The sequence below is a fragment of the Micrasema longulum genome, unplaced genomic scaffold (assembly GCF_059751315.1).
Source record: "Micrasema longulum isolate JH-2025_06_02 unplaced genomic scaffold, ASM5975131v1 h1tg001230l, whole genome shotgun sequence".
Taxonomy (NCBI): domain Eukaryota; kingdom Metazoa; phylum Arthropoda; class Insecta; order Trichoptera; family Brachycentridae; genus Micrasema; species Micrasema longulum.
The window spans coordinates 478207-499835 of record NW_028278417.1 but is presented as its reverse complement, the minus strand read 5'-3'; the positions used below and the strand labels follow the sequence as shown (position 1 = coordinate 499835).

The window sequence follows — 21629 nt, the reverse complement described above, 5'->3', positions numbered from 1 at the left end:
AACACAGGATTAGATTATACAGCAGATATTAAAAAAAGAAAATAAAGATAAAAAATAATGATACTTGCGCAAGATATGATTTAAAATGTAAAGTATCTCTGTAAAATGGATGCTGTTGGAAAGATAAGGAAATACACAATAGATAAGAAAATGAGAATAATTCATCACTGTTATAATATTTTATCTCATTTCCAGTTTGGTTACAGATATTTACATGACAACTGTACATTTGTTTGCTCATTCGCATTTAAAATTAATAATTATGTTGATGGAATCCTTCTTTCTCAATGTTTTTAAATATATAAGTGCGTTAAAAAATTACACAATTAGTGAAACATTTAAGGTAAATTATAAAAAATAATATCATCTATTAATTAAATACTTGCTGGTACTTGTATTCAAGTGTTTTTTGAATTCACTGGTGTATTTACCAGTGAAATATAATTTATAAAACATTCATAGAAAACGATTTACTATTTCTTAAATTTAGGTTTATATTTTTTATAATGCAAAAATGATTAAATAAATTTAGAAAAAACAGTAACATCAAATTCATAATTATTGCTAATATTTTGTTTAATACACACTAAAAATAAGAATCTAAAGAGTAAAACTCATCATTTTGTTTTCAATATAATAAATTATAGATAATTTGGTTTGGCATTATAGTACTCTATAAGAGTGTTTGATACCAGCAGTGTTTGAATGATAAATCAAACTTCAGATCTCTGTTTCAGAGTGCATAACACTACCATTGAATCAAAACCAGAATGCACATAAACATTCAATCGACTAATTGAAATTGAGGTATCATGATCTATATAAGAACAGGTTATTTTCCCCAGTGAGAGCACACTTATATTTTTAAAATATAGATGCATACATATTTTGCTAATTTGTAAAAAGTTAAAACCAAAAAACTTTGATTTTGTTGGCACTGACACCGAAAACTGAGCATAATTTTATGAGAGAAAGGACATGTCTTGTATTTACCCAAAAATCGGCTGCTTCTTTATCTCTATTCACAAGATCTTCAAATGGAATGTTGCAGTTTGCAACAAAATCATCGGGTGGGATGGCGGCATCGTGGAATACTGTGAGACCCAAACTGAAACAAAATATTTTACAGTAAGAAATAGAGCTTTAAAAGGACTACATTGTATATTGTGTTCTGCGATTTATATAGGCCGCCTAATGGTAATGTGGTTAGTTAGTTTGGCTACCGTGCATGAGTTTACAAGTTTTATTCCGCTTCTCTCAACATGAAATATTTAAAATAAAACACTTTATTTCTCTCCTTCGTGTAAAGGGTTGCCATATTTGGCCACGGTCTCTTTGGGACATTCTGGGCTAGCGAGATGTAGTAACAAAAATGCAATTTTTAAAAATGTAACATAAATATTTTTCTTACATTTTATGTGGAAAAAGTACTTGCTGACCAAAGTACTTTTTTGAACAATTATTTTTGCCTTTGTATATAATAATTATAAATCTTTATTAACCATAATATACAATGTCATACCCATCTCTTGAAGTCCATGCAATCATCTTAAAATTGACATAACGTTGCAATATTGATTTTACAGTCCCTGACCATTTTATTCATTAGTCCACTGAGCCGACGTCAATGAAAATACTTTTTTTTACAGTGGTGTTTTGGGCAGGAATTAAAAATAATTATTCAATTAATTTCAATAATTGACAACCATAAATACAATTTTCTTCCACAGAATCAATAGAATCCACTCTATTGTGGTGAATTCAGTCTCCAAAAAGTTCTTCAGATAAATAAATTTATTTCTGAAAGCATTTAGCACCCAAAGTCACCCCAGCCCCTGTGATTTTTTCTGAGTGTGGAATTATTTACTTAATCGAAGTCAGTACATAGTACAGCTGTGGAAGATTTTAGTTAGTAAAGGCAGAGGGCTCAATAACGGTGACAGTCTTGATATATCAGGATGGATGGAAACGCTAATCATGTAGCAAAATTATCAGAATCTGCTGTGATTAGTAAACTAACACAGTACACTATGCATTATGCAAATAATAGAAGAAGAACATTAAGAATAATATTAAAAATAATGCATAATCATATTTGAGTTCCACTATCATATAAAGTTTTCCATATTCATAAATCTTCCTAGACATCATCATTTTGTTATATGCATCTAACGATGCATAGTTCAATCATAGCATAGCCAATCGCAACATACCTCCGTCATTATGTATTACATGAAGGTAAGATCATAAGTCTTACGCTTCAGGTGCCAGTCTGGGGACTAAGAAAAAATATCAAAGTGAAAAATTCCTTTTTAAATAAATGTTTAATAGTCAATCTTGTCGGGAATCAAATCTGAGACCTCATACATAGTAAGCAAATGCGCCGACCACTAAATCCTAGGGCAAATGGATTTAGTGTGCTTGTATTTAATATATTATACTGAACTCTTTCAACTAGAATCCTTAAAATTTAATCATAAATTAGTCACTGATGTAATTTTAGACAAAGAACTACAACTTTTAAAAAATGTAGTAAACATGCAAACGATACGAGAATATCAGAACAATGTCATATACAACATTCTAAAACGAGACAAGGACAGTCGAGACTAATAAACCAGGGACTGAAATTATACAATAAACTACCAGACAAAACAAAACAAAAGACTCGAGACAACCTTTACGAAAGACATTAAAAATATTATCATTAATTATAGAATATGAATTTAAAAAAAGAATAATTATTTAGTTGAATTAATGTAATCCGTAAGCGTTTATAAATAAACTTTCAAATAAAATATATTGTAGATGTCGATTAATCCATCTTTTAACAGGTCGTACATTAAGTATATTTACTGTATACTGAAAATCATATTAGCATAATTTCTTTGGTGCTTCTACAACTTAAGCTTGCAATTTTAATAATACTTTCTACTATTTTTACTATCTTTTCACTATACTTGTGTAAACCATCATAGCACTGATTTGTTCATATTAATATTTTACAAATTAATCATTCGAAGGGCTGAACATTTACTTTTGAAATATAAATTATTAATGACATATTTGACAGTTAATTATATGTGGAAAAATAAGTCCTTACAATTTAGATGAAAAACAGTAATAGCAAAACAGTTCAAGTTAAGTGTCTGGCTCTAAAATTTACTTATAGTACAAGTCTTACAAAAGAGAAACAATCAGAGGACACCTAGGTTATCAATATGACATCAACTACTCCATAGGATTAGGAACTGTCAAATGTACAAATAGAACAAATGAATACTGTGATAATTGAATAATGTTGTTTATGTTTACTAACAATAATAAATTGATGTCAAATTTCAGTCCATTTATTGACTTGTATGGCATACTTGTGGACGCAGTAAACATATATTATAATATCTAGTTTTGTTATTGGGTACTGTTATTCTTTAAAACTCTAAATAAAACACCGTGTTAGAAAAGAGAACGGGTAATAATACCTTGTTACATTGTGGACGTCGTGAACAAAATATTCATTCCAAACAGGGTCGAATGTTTTAGGCTTAGTTGATGATCTGTCCAGATGATGGTCATCGGCGTCGATGGAAACATACGGATCTATCGGTTGGTCATCTAAAACAAGGAATGGGTATAAATAAGATCAAAGACTGACCTAATTCCCAAATTTTGATTGATGTATATTTACAAAATACAATGCTAAATATGTCTAGACGAAATATGTCCATGGATGTTCTTGAAATAATACTGAACACAGCAACCTAGGCGTAACTCGCGCCCGTCGAATTAGTTGATACCTTCATTCGCAATATAAAATAATAAGAATAAGAAGTTTAATCCGAAATATTGACTACCTGGTTTGCCAAACGTCATGTTGTGTCGTTTTTGAAAATCCGTCGGCCGTAGGCCAGTGGCTTCGCACACTTTAACACGAACTGTGCCGCTGAACATTATTTAATCAACCTTACACTACTTTTGCACTAAAATTAACACCCCACACGGTCACTTAGTGCCGGTTCTCGGGCCCAAAATCATTGGGAAAATATAAAAAAAACGAATATAAATTAAATCGACTCCATGACAGCCATGAAGATCGGCCACGGGCTTTAATAGATTCCACTGATTCGCGACAGAATCCATACGACCTACAAAATCTATTTATATTTCCACTCAACCAATGAGCTAGGTGGAAAATGGAAAATGGGATCTACCACGGAGGAAAATTTGTATGGGAAAATTGGGATACACTTTCCAAATTTAACATTTTTAGGGAAACTCGGTAAACAACAATTAGGTACCTATTGGAATTTAATATCATTATTTTTTGGTCCAATTGACGATTTACGCGGGATTTACGATTTATTGAACTTAATATTATTTGTTATCTATATGTTATAATGCATTTATTAAGTAAAAAGTAAATATTATGTAACCCTGTCAACATTAAAACTAATAAAACAAAACTTGTGATTTAAAAATAGTAATTACAGTCTTACAACATAAAAACCACTTTTGAAAAACATATGTTGATTTTCAATTAATTAACAATATTTGAGATTGTCCAATTTTCAATTTTAAAACGTTATCTATCTTATACGTTTTAGAAATGTATCTAATTTCAATGTTTTGAGCAGGTACATTATGTCTACGCGCGCCTACGGTTACACAAAGTACAAAACAGTTTTAATATAAAATAATTAGATTCAATATATATTTATATAATATATATATAAAAATAAATGTTAAACGAACTCCCCCTCTCAACACAAGTTTTCACTTTATTTGAGAGGTAGAAACGTAATTATTAATTATGTATCTACAAATCATTTGTAATTTTATACTTATTATGAAAACATTTTTTTCAATAAAAAATAAATAAGTTATGATAATTAGAAAATAGTGTGTTTTCTCTTTTTACAAAATCATATTGCATCTTTTGTATTTTACAATGTGTCTAAATTATGTGTAGTTGGAATATTACGATAAATTCTGTCCCAAAATGAGCTTGTTTAAATAAAAAAAAAACTCATGGGGAATATTACATAATATATGAAATACACATGCATTTGTTTAAATAAACAAACAATCGTTTAAAAAAAAACTTAAAATCAATTAATATGTTTTTTCGGTGAAATATAAACTTCGAGAAACCAATAAAAACATTAATTTCATTGTTGTTTTTTTTGCACAACAGGCCAGAAACCCCAATTTCATTGGTGAATTACATTACAGAACACCCTGGCTTGAGAAAAATCACATTAGATTTTTGTTTTCGCTGGGAATCCAACCCGGAACGTTCCGTGTTTGAGTGAAGCGTCTTGACGCTAGTATACGTTTTTCGCGAATATACGCATAAAAATGAATAACATGAATATTTAATTTTTATTTGTGAAAATTTAACGTTTTTTTAATCTTATCAGATTGGTTATCGTAAAAGATCTTTTATGTTTTTATGTCCTAGTAAAATAACATTATACATGCTCTATTACATAATTTAAATAATGAAGTAATATTATTACTGATTAAAAAAACAAAAATGGTCGAAAAAAAGAATAAATATAGCTAAACTATTCGACGTACCTACTTTATTTATGTGGGGATTTTAAAACATTATACCTGGCAATACGTGTTGTCACGACTGTCAAATCAAAATATTGTTTTGTCTTCTGTTTTCAGTTTTCGCCGAAACGAAAGGAGAATTTTAGTTTTTGAGCTATGTTAGGAACGATTATAAAATAATTTCTGCGCCAACAACATGGGGTTTTGGACTGTCCTGAAAAAAATGAGACAGAAAGAAAAAGAAATGCGAATCTTAATGCTGTATCCTTTTATATGTTTATTTACACGTGTTGTTTTAACACACCCTGTCACATTTGAATTGCCGTATGTAATTTTAAGTTATTTCATTGATTTGAATGACAGTTATTTTATTTCATACAATATTTTTACTAAAGGCTTTGTTTTCATGTTTGTAATATCTTTGAGACGTGTTTCCATGTTATTTCTAACTACATTTTAGAATACTTTTACAACTATTATTTAGTCTGTTTTTCCGTGATCTTTATTTTTTTATGATCAGCCAAATATAACATTACTCGTTTCTCAAAATGAGATAGAGCTGTTGAGACGTTATAAATAAATAAATATATTACAAAAATGATGAAACTATGTTTTTTTTCAATTTTGAAGGATGTAGGTACCCGCCTAAAAATATAACGAATTATCTGCTTATTGTATTGTATTTACGAATGAAATGATATATCTGTTTTGGTTTTCACAGTTACAGTGAAATTTAAACATAATTTCATCACACGCAAGGGCATATTTCTGCGTATCATCACATCTGATCATGATGAACGTTCGTTATAGAATAAAGGCACAGAAGGCAACTACCTGCGGATTGCAATGTGGTTTTGTTTGCGCTGGCAACGTGTTTATTTAATTATATGTCATTGGTAAAAAGAGTGCAATTTTTACATGCAATTTACAGTTTTGTTTATACTTTTGAGTAAAACTATGTTTATTAATTATCAAACAGTAAAGCACCTTGCTCGAGTCTCTTTTCCTAGGACTTTTTCAATGTACAATACAAAATTTAAAAATATAGATTACACAAACATCACTGTATCAGATTTAAAATTTACACTAAAAATGTATTATGTAACTTAGTAGACATTATAATAATAAATATGTACATCTCCCCTCCCCTCCTTATCCTCTCTTCAAGCATTCTTGTCCTTATCCCGCCCAATTTACAGTAACTTAATGTTCTTAAAATAAATATTAAAAACATCTTTGATTATTGAGTTCATGAAAATAACATTTTTATATGTATAAATTGTATGTATTTATTTGATATGTAATATATTTTCTTTACTAACTTTGTATACTATGTGGAAATCTGTTATTAGTTCTGAGTTTATACACTATATCTGTTTGTTTACTAAAAATATGTATGTAGAACTGTTGATTTCACAAATATAATAAAATATAGGCACATTAGCAAAGACTGCCTGCCTATAATGAATAATAATAATAGTTCTGACCATCAACCTATCAACCCATTCCCTGTTTTCAAAATTTACGTATTTTATTTATTAGTTACATAGAATTAAGAATAGTCCAGAAACCGCATACGCACATCAAACAGAAAGTGACTTAACTACAAAAAATGAGTAGGTTTACGTTTTGACCCATTAGTTTCTTTGTAGACGTCGCTCAGTACGCATCTCCTGATTTGAATTCAACTACGCCATGTTATGTCCTTTTAAAGTGCAGAAATACTGCTAGGATCTTAAAGAAACAGGATGGTATCACATTTCATGTGTAATTAGCAAATTAATGTGTAAATGACAAATGCATTACTTAAAATTTGATTTATTTTCCATCTGTCAGATTGTCGAAGCAACAAAATGGAAATTTCGTTAGTGTTGCCAGGGTAGTAATTTGTTTACCCTACTTTGCTCATCTAATGAGAGAATGAATGAAAATTGGATCTCGGATTAAACAACTCTGTGGTAAACATTTGACCGACATTATCTTCAAAACATCAAATATTATTTAACATGATATAAAAATATCCGTTTTATGTAAAATAAAATTTGCTTTATATTTTAAGTTTAAAGTTCATTAATTCAATTACTCTTATTAAATTACCCTTTACTTATCTACTCTGTTGTGCCAATCAATATTTCCGCGTGCACAATAAAATTTTAGAGAAATTAACAGATTGCTTTGATTTTTTTTTTCCCATCAAGCAACATTACGCTACGACCTCACAAATGCGCGCGGCGAAAGTAGGCCATAGTGGGGGAATTATTGGACACAGTCCGATGTATTCAAATATAATTCTACGCTCCTTCTGGACTCTTCTTAATTCTATGGTTTAAATACTTATTTTGTTAGTGACCATGAATTTATAAACGTCAAGCTCACATGTCACCAGGCTGGCGGTTACAGAACGATTAAATATGCATTGGGCATGGCTGAGAGTTTGTGCTTGAGTTAAGAGTCATCATTTTTGGAGGCTTGGGTGTGTTTATGTGTATTAATAGGTCAATAGATCTGACACATGAAAAGAGAAAAAAAAATGAACAAGTAGTATTTGTAAAATGTTCTGAATATAAAAATATCTATCACAATTACAACGGTTAACAAAATTCAACAAAATTAGTGAAAATAACGCCAGAATATAGTATAGTAGTACTTTGTGGTCATGGCCAGCGCGTTTGCCTACCGTGCAAGAGGTCTCGGGTTAGGTTCCCGACATGGTTGCATTAAGGTGTTTTTACTCTACGATATTTAGTTCCTGGATTGGCACCTGAAGCATTAGACTGACGTCTTACTTTCATTTAAATTACGCTGCGGTTGGTGAACCAGGTGCGGAAAGGGAATGATGATAATGATAATTTGTGATCATAGGTAAGGTGGCCTCCGTGGCGAGTGGAGTGGTCAAGACGCTTGACTCGCACAAAGAAGGTTCCGGGTTTAATTCTCGTTGAGAACACAAAAATTGAATATGATTCTTCTCAAGCCTGGGTGTTCTGTAATGTAATTCATCACTGTGATTGGGCCTCCTGGCCTGTTGTGCTGCAAAAAAAATTACTCAAGTGGTAGATTACCGAGTACCTACTGTATTTAAAAATGATGAAATTGTGGTATATATGAAAAATTGCAACTCCTATTGCAGCGTATCTGAATTGTTTCTGTTACATGAAGGTAACGTGATCAGTCTAACTTATCAGGTGCCAGTTCAGGACTGATGATAAATTGCGGTGTATAGTCTTTAAAACCAATATTACACATCCATTCTGCCAGAAATAGAATCCAGGAACTCAAGCATGGTAGGTGAACGCCTCAACCTATACACTATAAGGCGAACTGATTTCCACTCGATTTTCCTTTTCAAGATTTGTATCTGAGAGTAGCCATCAAGTTGAAAGTACTCATTCAGGGTTCTTGTTCTATTTCACATACAGACTCAAAATCAATCGTGCTATTTAGAATATTACTTTTTCCTTGACTTTTTACACAAAATAGCGGTTTGGACAATGCGGGGAAGACGACGATCCTGAAAAGATTCAATGGAGAGGAAATAGATACCATATCACCGACCTTAGGGTTCAATATCAAGACTCTGGAGCACCGAGGATACAAGTTGAATATTTGGGATGTTGGGGGGCAGAAATCTCTGCGTTCGTATTGGAGGAATTACTTCGAGTGCACGGATGGCCTGATCTGGGTTGTGGACAGCGCGGACAAAAGGCGGCTGGAGGATTGTAAAAGTGAGCTTCTGGTGCTTCTGAAGGAGGAGAGACTCGCTAGCGCCACATTGTTGGTGTTTGCCAACAAGCAGGACTTGCCGGGAGCACTCTCCGCTCAGGAAATAAAAGAGGTGAGATTTCAATTACTTTAATTTGCAGTTAGAGTTTCCCAAAATATAAGCACCGCTTTGGGGCGAGTAAGGACGATTACCGGGAAAAAGTTTGAAGTCATATTATTCCATTTTAGTTAAAGTTTATGTTTTGTTTTCGCAATACGATGCCATTTCTTATTTTGAACTACTGTTACAAAACTAAATTCTTTAAGGTTGAAGTTTAACATAATTTAACTTTGATTGTAAATCTATTAAATATCATACTTTTAAAAATAATTTTACCATATTACAAAGAATAATTTTACAATATTTTGAAGTTGTCCAAATGTTTGTAGACAAAATACTGGATTTCACCCCCTAGGTAGTCCTTTTTATTATTTTTTATTTATTCTTTTACTTAAATGTACATTACATTTATTTGAGACATAAGTCCCAACTCCATGGGACTAAAAGTCCTGTGTTGAGTTGGGACGAGCAATTAGTTGACACAGACACATTAAGATCAACAAATTACAACAGGGATAGAGAACATTTTAGAGTAGGGAATATGGAAGTCTAGGCATTTACAGGGAATGATTTTATGTAGAAGGCTCATGTTTTGTTTGTTTGTAAGGAAAAAAATCTAATTTGTGAGTCTGCGACACTAGCCACTGGATAGTTATGTTAGAATAAACATTAGTAGCACTGATAACATTTATTTTGTGAATATTTTTCCTTTTATTATTCATTATATAACATTCCTAGTACCCAAGTTTTATTTTACTAAGAAATGTATTTATTTATTTTTATCTACATACGCCCAGAAGTTTTTATATGACAGGTATAAAATTAAAATCCAAGCATTTTATGGTATAACAAGTTAATATGTAGGTACTTATCTAATAAACTATGTCTTTTTAGTTATCTAATGACATTATGCTTTATAAGTAAAGATAACATACTGCACAAAAATAGGTAGGTAAATAATTAAATTTGTTTGAAAAATTATAACAGTTTTAGGTAACAAATTGAAGTTTATTGAAGGTATTATTTAAGAAAAGGTAAGTAAAATAGAAAAATACAGAGGGATTTTTACAGTATTTGAATAATGTAAATGCAATATGTAAATTTCTGTCTGACAATTAAGAGAATTTACAATTAATTATGTTTTTTTTTTTTTTGTAAAATTTGGGTCTTTCTCTGTAAATACTATTCATTGAATTTTATTATGGCATACAAAATAAACAATGCGAATACTTTTATTTCTGCTCATTTCTATTGTAATTTTATTTTAGGCACTAGATTTGGACTCCATTAAAACCCACCATTGGAATATATTGTATTGCTCCGCGGTGACAGGACAAAATCTGCTTCAAGGAATCGATTGGTTGCTCGATGATATTGCAGCCCGAATCTTCACCTTAGAATAATCCCATTTTTGTGATATTTTTTCAATTAATAAATATATCGACTTATCGCTCTCAATTGAATATGTAAGGAATATATTGTGACAGCATTGATCATGCTCCACAGTATTTATAATTTTTTAATAACACATCTTTTATCGTCAGCTAACATGTCAACAGGATAGAGGATATAGTTTGGATTTATGCAATTTAAATATAAAATAAAGGATAAACAATTATGTTGAAAAAATTAAATCCCAAAAAATATTTTTGTAAACAATACTGTTCAAATTAGATTCTTGGCTACCCGTTAAAAAATAAACAAGTTATTGCTGAATTTCAATAAGATTTTTCACATATTCTATTGAATAATTGAGGAAACAGATAAAATTATTGAAATATCAATTTATTTACAAATAACTGATACGTTATGGATCTGGACTTGTAGGGGGAGAACTGATTCACTGAAACCCGTCACAATAGATCTTCTTCATAGTTCGCAGTGACATCGGGAGTTTGCATAGCACTGACCCTCATTTCAAAGAATAGAATAAAATAACTGACAACTTGGTACACTTTAAAAGTAATTTGTGACTTTATTTTATGTATCCAAATTGTATACAAAAAATATCAGTATTCATGTTTGTGTACTGAAATTAGAAAACAAATATTTTAAACTCACATTTTTATTTGGAAATCTTTGACTTAGTGCACAATCTTCCAAAATAGTCATGTGAAAATGAAATGCTCAAACCAAAAAGTAAAAAAAATAACAATTTTAGTTTGTCTGAACACATACATTGACATTATTTTATGCCAAACATTTTTTGTTTTATCTCTTAATATATAATTTTGTCAGGACCAGAAAAATTATTATTTGCATTCAATATTTTTAGTTTAAATAATGATGTCTACTTTAAATTAATTATAGCATTAACAAGATCGGTCATATAGTAACATATATTATCTGATAGCAGTCCATGTATGCCAAGTCCACGTATGAAATGGTGAAACATATTCCACTCGATACTAACCTTTTTTGGCTACACTAATTTATTAATATATACATGCCTACATATTTATGTACTAAAATAAAAATGCTTATTTTTAAGAAATTTTATTGTCTTAAATAAAATTACTAAAATTGTTAAATGTATTTTATTTTTATTGACTCAAACTCACTTACTCGAGTCATTTTAATGATGATAAAATGTGTTTTATTTTTTTATTTTTTTCGATTTGTTGTCCTGCGCTGGAATGACAGATTGCTCTTGAGTATGTAGCACAAGTCTTGTATTTGGCCAAATTTCTTTTGTGTAGTCTGCCATGGCTAAAATAGAAAAAAAAGTACCTAGTAATAAAACATTTGTATGTAATAACAATGGATGTGTAGGATTTTGGCTTGTTGATGCAGGTAGCTCCTACATCTGTTGGGGATGACAGAAAAAAAGGCATTATGCTTTGATGTGTATTTATTACAATTTTAATAATATACAGAATCGGTAATAGATCCACCCAAACTGATGGACTAACCTAAGGGTGCTACTGCATTTTTAATGTTTTCTTTACTTCTGAGTGGGGAATCGAGGTCATCTATTTCCCTCACTGTCAGCAATTTGGTATCGGTGTTAGGTAATCCGTATTTTAGATGTTTTGTTGTTTACGTACAGAACATTCATGATTCGCCTTCAGCACTGTCCTTAAGACGATTTTAAGTCAGGCAACAGCGGGCATTGGTTTTCAGGTGAGTCCCAGATGTGAATATCTAGATTTGTTATTTCGATATCCGTAAGGAATATCCATCTCCTTCTCCGAAAAACTCTGCGACCTAGACTATGCCTATGCAGTTATAATTGATGATTCAGTAGGAGTCTACAAGTAAATGGGCTAAATAGGTACTCTACATGCACGGGTTTAAAAATCAATATCGCAGAAACCCATGTACTGTGTAGCACTTTGTGCTTTGATGCCTAAAATCCCCTGACTGTCAAACTAAGTCAGCGAACGGGTCGAGAGTTCCAAATACGTGGGAGTATATGTTATGGGAAATGACAGCTTTAAAAAATAACTGGGAGTGCGGCTAGGAATAGCAGGTGCCACATTCAACAGTATGAAGGCTGTCTGGGAATTGGATATTTACTTACTGAAGACCAAATGCCGCCTATATATAACGCCTGCATAACACCTGTTCTCCTAAACGGATGTGAATCGTCGCACCTCACTAGGGCCCAAAACAGCAAAATACTGAGTTTTGAGAATAGATGTTTCAGAAGAATCTTGGGTGTGCGGTGGTTTGACTTTGTAAGGAATGAAGTAATAAGAGAACGAACGCAGCAAACTCCAGTAACAACCGTCATCAAGTGGAGGTGATAAGGTTGGCTGGGCCATATACTGCAGATGCCTCCCGAGACCTTTAACCACAATTGCCTACTTTACAAGGCGTCAGGTGTTTGATGTCCTGGACACACTGCCGACTGTTCGTCAGCAGTTCTAGTTAGAACTACGGGACGCAAGCCTGACTTGGGAGGATACATAGGAGCTGGCAGCAGACAGATGCCAGGAGGCTCGATATGGGCACCATATGCTCCAACTATGGAGCGGACATGGGATGATGATCAGGTCATAGGTCGTATTTGAGGGACGAAATTTTTTATTATCTTGTAAAGTTGACATTTGCAGATTTGTAGTTTTAATATGTACCTAACAATATATAGGTAATAGCTAGGTGATGGTTTGTGATGGATATTATAATGTCACCAATTATGAAAAAATATTACTCACCCATCACATCAATTTTTTTCTTTTTATTTGCAAAAGGAGCACATATATATGAAAATAATTCATTGTCAAGTACGATACCATCTGCTTTAGCAAATTGTATAAATTCATCCTGAGAGGGCTTTTTCTTCCTCACAATGGTACTTAATCTCAAAATGAATTCTCTGCAAATAAATTTGAGATTTTTTTTGTATTGAAAACTGTCGCGTTTTATCTAACAAGTTATGTATATTTATTTATTTAATGCACAAAATACACAATTTTATGTCCTGACTTGTTAGAAAATTCCGTGTTAAGTCGGGACTCTTCCATACATAAATCAAAAACATTTATTAACATATTAAAACAATATAAATAATAATAATAATAGAAAAATATAAATAATTATATATAGAGATCTTAAAGCCAGAAATTGCTATTGGTAGAGTTGTATTAACCCTTTATAGGACACATATTTAGAAACGCCTGAAACATTACTATATATCCTTAAAACCCTAACCTCCCTTAATTTTTTATTTTCATTTTTTTTTTTATTCCTATCACTTTCTTGGTTTCTTCCAAACTCATTTCCTGATCCCACATTCCTCATCCTTTAATGTGTTTAACATAATGTACCTTTATTAGGTTTAAATATGTGCAAGCTTTATCTTCCCATTAAAAAACAGCTGTTATAAACCCCTTTTTACTTTTTGTTATTGAAATATTTATATATCTATAAAAAAATGTTATTTTTTAAGATAATAAACCTATTGCATTTGAAAAAAACTGATTGGAAGTCTGATATACCAGTGTACGTTATAACAATGCTCTTGTGATATAAAATTTATTATTAATGTTGTTTTATTAAGGACTTATTCAGTCCATTCAACAATGGCAAACACATTTCCTTGTAATACATACAAGTACAATTGAAATAAAATACAACTAATGAAAATTTAAATTGAATTAAATTTCATGTTAATTGAAATATCAAATATTAGAAAATAAATACCTCAATCCAGGTGGTATATTTATGTACCACTTTGTTCTAGGTGTCCTATAACGGGTTAATGCTTGTTGGCAGGTAAATTTATTTACTTATTTAAACACTTTATATTCATATACAGTTTACATACATATGTCTAAGGGTGGGCATATTGCTTTAAGGTAATTTCTTCCTACCTACCCACATTGTTCAATTTGAAAAAATCAGTGGCATATAAACATATTGTTGGTATATTATAATATTTTCACTATCAAACAAAATAAACATACGTATTTTTTAAGAAATAAAAATTGACTAAAAATCTAATCTATATTATGAAGGAGGTGGAGAAAAAAGGGAAGGAAAGGAAGGAAATTTAGGTATGGAAAACATTATTCTTTTGTTATTATAAATGTTTGGAGCACTCTGTTCTCACACACTATATTCTGACTGTCTTCCTTTCACATTACATACTCTAATTATTGGCACTCATGTATTTGTTAAGATGTTGTTACCCAAAGTCTTTCTTCTTTTTAGTTTCTGCGACGTATTTTGCTCGTTTAAAGCCAATTTCTCTTGGGTCGGGTCCGATGATTACATAATTTCCAAGTATGTTTCCATATCTGACAGTCGCCTTTCTTCTTGTGGGTATTAATTTGAGTTCTTCTACTGCCTTAAGAATGAAGTAGTGAAAATAAGCTTTATTTGGCGAAATTAAGGGACGCAGGATTGACTGGGAGGAGGCGAGAGTGCTGGCTAGCGAGAGGATGTCCACATGCTCCACTTATGAGCGGATGTAGAAAATTAAGAATAATAAAAATGAAACTGATGAAGCCTTTCAGATCTGAATTAACTCCTGAGGATATAAAAAAATAATTTGTATTCTGTACTTACTAAAGGAATTATTTGAAAATTTTTGGTATATTTGAACTTTTTTTATCTTTTATACATTATAAAATATTTTACTTTAATTTTTAATGAACAATGGGTCTAAAATTAATAATGAACTGAAAAAGTCCATGCTAATATGCGTTATTATTTTACAATGTATGTTTTTTCAGTCAAATTAATTCAATTTTAGTGAATTATATTGAAAACTTGGCTTGCATATCATTTGAAAGGACGACTAGAATTCGTTCCGAAACAAACATACCAGCCAGAAGTCAACTGTCAAGCTAAAAAACTGAACTTTTCGGTATAATGCCAACTACTAACATAAGCAGAAAAAAATGTAGATGTACCGAGATACCAGTAATTAAATAATAAACTCACGGCTTTTTAATTTCTGTAGGTACAGGATTAAATAAATCTTAAATGTTATGTATATTTTAAAGAACACTCAGACTGTAAGGGTTAAACAAACATTTGAAAAATAATCTTAGACTCATGAATCTTTGTCATCCACAATACAAACTAATTTTATGATTTCATATTACAAAATTATTATGCTATTCGCAATTTAAGAAATACATGTGGTAATTACGTGTGTAACTTACTTTTTTGTAAATATTTTTATTTTTAAAGGAGGCGATTTATATATTTTCCCATTTCTTGCAGAATATCTAGAATATTCTATACAAATTTGAATAAAATAAATTACCTCAGCAAATGCTGGTGTTACATTAGTTTCTCCCAAGTCCAAGACATTACAAGTCACACGCTTGTTCTGATAGCTACTCAGTATATTTAAAGCATCTTTAGGTGTAAGTTGGTTATTTCCTATTCTTAATATTTCTAAATTCTTGGCTCTAAATAATAAGTAAGCTAACTTCATTAAGACTTCTCCCTTTATCCTACAATATAATATAAAAATGTAGATTAGTTTGGAAATGGTATCATTGTAGCAATTCTGATCAAGTTACAGTCAGCATAACAATAATTTTACCATCTAGAAATTATTTATAGTTGGAGCGTTTAATACATTCGAATTTATTACCGTTGATAATTCTGTTATATTGGCCTCTTTAAATTCAAAAATATTTCACAGGATAAAGATGTTGCTGTATTTTTCAAACATTAAAAAATTTGGTAGTACTGCAATAGCCGTAGACTTGTAGGTTGTAAAATACCATAAAGGATCATTTGTGGTGTAAAATGAGTGATACATATGTACCAGGGTCTTGCGGTGAGATTTTTGATTAGGAAAGGTCACCTGGTACTTGGCACACGGGTAAAATATGTACTTACTATCAACACAGTAACTCGAGATTGGTGCTTTAAAATAAACTAACAAGCCATCGCTAATGCCATAATATCACCACAAAAGAGTTATATTTCAAAGTTTCATATTAAAATACCACCGTTTCAATCAAATCATGTGCAAAATTTGTTATATAAAGTCACAATATATGAAAAATAAATATGGATTGGTTTGTTGGAACTGCTTCCGCAGAACTTCTAAAGATCTAAATTCATGCATCGCTGATTTTTGAATTCAGTACTAAGCACTCTCCTCATGAATCAACAGACTTACGCAGTTCCCTATTCCAGCATTCAATGCTATGTATGCATTCTAACGGAGCACAGTGATTTTAGTCTCCAGTTCGCACGTAACTGCGCAAGGGAAAGGTTGCGCGTAGGGTTTATTGCATTTAAAAAAAAATGTTAATGAATTAACGTTGAACTCCTTTCAGATCTCTATGATTAACAACAAACTAATTTTTAAATATTTGTTGTAGTTGGCTGATGTTAGTAGATAAAAAAATGAGTGTGAAGTCAAATTTTTAGGAAAACATTGGTCCATCCAATCTATGAACGGACCGTACATATTTTCGTAAAGTCATCTACATATCTGCATCAAATGCACCAATATTGCTAAAATCATTACATAATTTTTTTATATATTTTTTTTGTCATGATAACAGTGAAAGTGTTACAAGCGTACAAACATCCTTAACAATTTTTAAGTATCTCCAAATGTTTGTGGAATATGGATATTCAAACAAGGGTAGAATGGTGAATGTTACAGTATCTACAGTGACCACTTACACCAGCCGATAGAGGGTTATACGTTATAAGCCCTGTAAATGTCTAGACTTCTATATTCCCTTCTCAACAATATTTTTCATCTCTATTCTAAAATATATCAGTTTACATAGGTACTGTACCGAAGTTCTCTGGATTATAAAATTTATGTAAATTATTCATAATAATTATTATACATTAAAGTAACTCACATGTTGTTGCTAACATCCAAATGCTTAATAGTTGGTGATTTTATAATTACTACTAAAGGTGTCTCGATCTTCGTTTCATTTAGTCCATTCCATGAAATATTAAGATATTGTATTGGTTTTTTGTTAAGTGATCTTAACAAAGGCACAACTCCTAAAAAAACTTACGTAACTTTATACTATTGTAGGAAAACTTTATAGTACGCAATGCAGTGAATTTCAACATACCTCTGTTTTCCATAAAATTCCACGAAACATCTATATGGGTGACTGTTTCATTTTCTAATAAAGCTTTGGATAATTCTTGCCCTGCGACTGTTTTTAAATTATTGTGACTAAAATTATATCTGAAATTTATAATAAAAACCTTACCTGGACTGGTATTCTGTACACTCATAAGTGTAAAGAATGATTTTTCAGCGCGCATTTACATACTAAAAAGGTATTCTCTACACTCGCAAAAGTGTTCAGAATACCACCACTGGCACACATAATGATTTTTAAATAATTATGTAATATAAAAGAGAGAAAAAACTTTATTGAATTTAAATTACTACCTACTTGATGAAGGCTACGGAAACTTTTAAGTAATATTCTTTTTAAAACATCTTCGTCGTACATATTCTAATTCATGTTAAGTTCTGTCTAGGAAAGCCACATAAAGTTGACTTATCTACTCGGATACAACGGTGTAGTCCTAAATAGAAAAGTACCCGAGCGCACTGCCACCCCGTCGCCAACCTTTGTTCCTGACCAGAGCCGGAGCGCTGCTCTACTCCTCCTACGGCTCCGGCTTGATACACTTTGCTCAGATATTCACCATAATCATTATCATTCCCCTTTTCGCACCCAGTGGCGCATAGGGCACTGCATCGGTAATCCAAATGCAGCATAGTTCGATAATCTGTTACATGAAGGGAAGATGATCAGTCTTACACTTTAGGTGCCAGTCAGAGAACAATAAAATATTGCAATTAAAAAGACCTCTAAAATCAATATTTTTAACCACCTAATTAGGAATCGAACCCAGACGAGGCAGACTTATCTCCATTCGGTTTCCTTGGTCCGGAATTTATAGCTGAGAGCAACCATCGAGTCGAAAGCACTCGTATAGTCATCCGGTTCTATTTCACAGACGAAACTATATTTATTACAGCATAATAGTAAAATCCTATTAAGTTTGAATACTACCTAGACTCCAAACCTGATTTTGAATTGGATTTTTCCCCGAGTTAATCATTATCATATATTTTTTGTTTTATATTAGGGAAAACGAATATAAATAATAAAGTATCAAAAATAGTACATACATCCAGTTAAAGTTTTTCACAAATATATAATGATAGAACATGTTACACAATAAAGAAAAATGTAAAATATTGTTTGAGAGCAGGAAAGAAGAGCACTGTAAGAAGATAGATGAGAAATAAAGTGGAGGAGAGGGATTTTTATGACAAAGTTGAACAATTCGAAGTTTACTTACGTTAATAACGTAAACATATTAAAAGATACATAAATTAATTACACATCGATAAATGTTTTTTTTTAGATTTTCGAAAAGTTCTTTTTTGAAAAAGTCGCAAAACTTAGTATAAAAATACATTTTATTAACCTTTTTATGCGGCTTTCAGTCATAGCGGGGGCCAAGATTTCTATCCCCTCATCTCCAAGATCGTTGTATGATAAATTAAGTTCTTCGAGTTTAATTGCAACTTGAATACCATCAAGAAGTCTTCTTGCACCTTCAGGACCAATTCTATAGAATCCCACTGTATTTTTTTTTTTTTCATTAATAATTGATAAAATATATTTATGCATACGTGGATTATTAACTAACCTGCATCCATGAAGATTAATGCAAGTTATATACTTGCTTTGGACCATAAGATCGCCAAGATGAAAACATGCATCAGTGGTTAATTCATTGTCAGTAAGGTCTATTGTTTGAATAGTTTTATTTTTCATCAATGCTTCACACATGGCCCTCATCCAATTAGAACTGATACTATAATACTGAATAAATATACACAATAAAAATGTTGTTTAATATTTATTTGGTTCTGTCAGAATTATAATATGAAAAAAGGAATATTTTATTTATAATATTTACTACAATAGTTTATGATTAACAATATCTATTAAGTAAACTAATTACACATAGATATCAAATATTTTTTTAAATGTTGTTTTCAATATTTAAAAAAACATAATTTTGGAAATAAGAAAAAAAAGGTCAGTAAATCAGCTTGCTATAACAATATATGTATATAGCATAGAAAGTCTACATAAATCATAAGGTATATATTGATTATTTCAAAAGTGAAAATGTTTAATATTCGTTAAAACCATATTGGAAGGTACAAAAGTTAACTCCATGCAAGTCGTAACTAGTTTTATTTTTATGGTTTTAATATTATGACAATGAAATATTAATTCGTATCATGATTTTTTTCTTCGTCAATAAAATTGTTGATGTCATATTTTGGTCATTTAAGAAATAATAAATTAAATTACATTATTATATAATTAGTAATTATTCATATTATGTATATCTACTATGGATGGTATGCAATTGCATGTTCATTTTCAATAATGGTATCATAAAGCATTTATCTATTATTTTTTATATTTTTACCTTTAAATCAATTTTTTCTTGGAGGAGATTTTTATAGAATCTTTTTACGGTAAGATGGTTCATGACTTGGCACATATAGATATATTTTTGCTGTCCATCAGCTTCAAATATTTGATCGATTTCTTTAATAAAATAATGAAATGTTAAAGACAAGAAAACGGTGCATGTGTAGATGCATCTTTTACCGTAATACGAGTCAAAATATTCTACTCTCTGAGATCTATCTATTTTGATTTAAATACCATAAAACATTTTAAAGCCATCTCCGTTGGAGCTTTTTTGAGATGCATTGTTTAGCCATAAGACGGGTGATTAGTCTAAATTTGACATGCATTAGCTTTACTTTTAATTTTAACCCCTACACAGGAATGGTTATAAGAAGTTAAGGTAATTTGCAGATACATGACATGTATTTAATGCATAAAAAATATATATAAATAAAATGGAGTTTCAAGAACTGTAAGTTGAGAAACTCAATCTATTAAAAGCAGTTATATTTATTGAGTAAGTACCTACATGCTGAAATCTTATTGAAACTTAATTACACGGAAAGGTAGTGCCCAAAATACATTTTGCATCTAAGTTTTTTTTCTCTTGGAATATAAATTTTAACAAAGATACCAGTCTCGAAGATGTCACAAAAGTGATGAAACTGATCACTGATTATTCAAAATTTGTGGATTTAAGTATCACTCTTATTTATTACTGTTATAATTTATAATCACTCGTTTATAAATCGGTAAATTAAAATAGCTAATAGGTCATTTATGCTGTAAATGCTGGTTCTCTTTTAACAATAAAAAAAAAAGTCTTTTGATACAAGAATTTAGTTTTGATATACCTGGATCATGGAGGGTTTTAATTATTCCGGGGTCATTTACTGGGGGATAAAAATAATATGGATGTTTTTTCAAATCATTATTGATGTCAGGAATGTGTTTGGTGCAGATCTCACTCAGGATGGGTATGGGAAGCAGCAATCCAATACTAGACGTGTCTAGTTTCGGCACTGAGAGATTAGATTTGTCAGATTCTATAGATTCAACACTTATTATTTCTTCTTCCACTGCATCATCCTCATTATCTTGGAGCTCATCCTTACTGTTGTTTTCTGACATTGTTGTTTCTTTTTTTTTTTTAAATCTTTTAGTAAATTTTACATAAAATTTATCAATTTTTTTATTGCATATTTTTCAATGCTGATATTCTGTCATGAAAATTATTGATTTTGTTTTTTCAATTCATAAATAATTGACAAACTTGTAGGTACCTACCTTCACAAATTTAAATTTTCTTAAATATAAAATTAAATTTATAT

At 30.8% G+C, this 21629-nt stretch overlaps 3 protein-coding genes across 9 annotated transcripts in view; 1 reads left to right on the top strand and 2 right to left on the bottom strand.

Moving 5' to 3' along the window:
* Positions 1 to 4763, bottom strand: part of Pkc98E (Protein kinase C) — a 33009-nt gene extending 28246 nt beyond the window's left edge. The window contains exons 1-3 of the mRNA XM_088234341.1: positions 3855 to 4763; positions 3483 to 3615; positions 994 to 1108 (exon numbers count right to left, since the gene is read on the bottom strand). Of these exons, the coding sequence (XP_088090467.1) occupies positions 994 to 1108; positions 3483 to 3615; positions 3855 to 3951 (345 nt within the window). The 5' untranslated portion in view covers positions 3952 to 4763. The remainder of the gene's footprint in view (positions 1 to 993; positions 1109 to 3482; positions 3616 to 3854) is intronic.
* Arl2 (ADP ribosylation factor-like 2) lies at positions 167 to 11913 on the top strand. The gene is made up of 4 exons (XM_088234352.1): positions 167 to 343; positions 5677 to 5820; positions 9040 to 9394; positions 10651 to 11913. Exons 2-4 carry the CDS (start codon positions 5756 to 5758, stop codon positions 10783 to 10785), a joined length of 555 nt encoding a protein of 184 aa, XP_088090478.1. The 5' UTR covers positions 167 to 343; positions 5677 to 5755; the 3' UTR covers positions 10786 to 11913.
* Positions 10649 to 21525, bottom strand: LOC148276383 (leucine-rich repeat-containing protein 74A-like). Of its 7 annotated transcripts, XM_088234344.1 has the most exons (10): positions 21153 to 21525; positions 20312 to 20433; positions 19514 to 19689; positions 19289 to 19432; positions 17905 to 18023; positions 17680 to 17830; positions 16104 to 16296; positions 15019 to 15176; positions 13543 to 13703; positions 10649 to 12091 (listed from the first exon to the last, which is right to left on the bottom strand). In XM_088234344.1, exons 1-10 carry the CDS (start codon positions 21427 to 21429, stop codon positions 11979 to 11981), a joined length of 1614 nt encoding a protein of 537 aa, XP_088090470.1. In that variant the 5' UTR covers positions 21430 to 21525; the 3' UTR covers positions 10649 to 11978. The 7 variants fall into 7 exon arrangements, with proteins under 7 accessions (XP_088090470.1, XP_088090472.1, XP_088090475.1 ...); XM_088234346.1 differs by lacking the exon at positions 19289 to 19432 and having other exon boundaries at positions 21153 to 21518; XM_088234349.1 differs by lacking the exon at positions 20312 to 20433 and having other exon boundaries at positions 19289 to 19445; positions 21153 to 21271.
* Between the last annotated feature and the right edge of the window lie 104 nt (positions 21526 to 21629).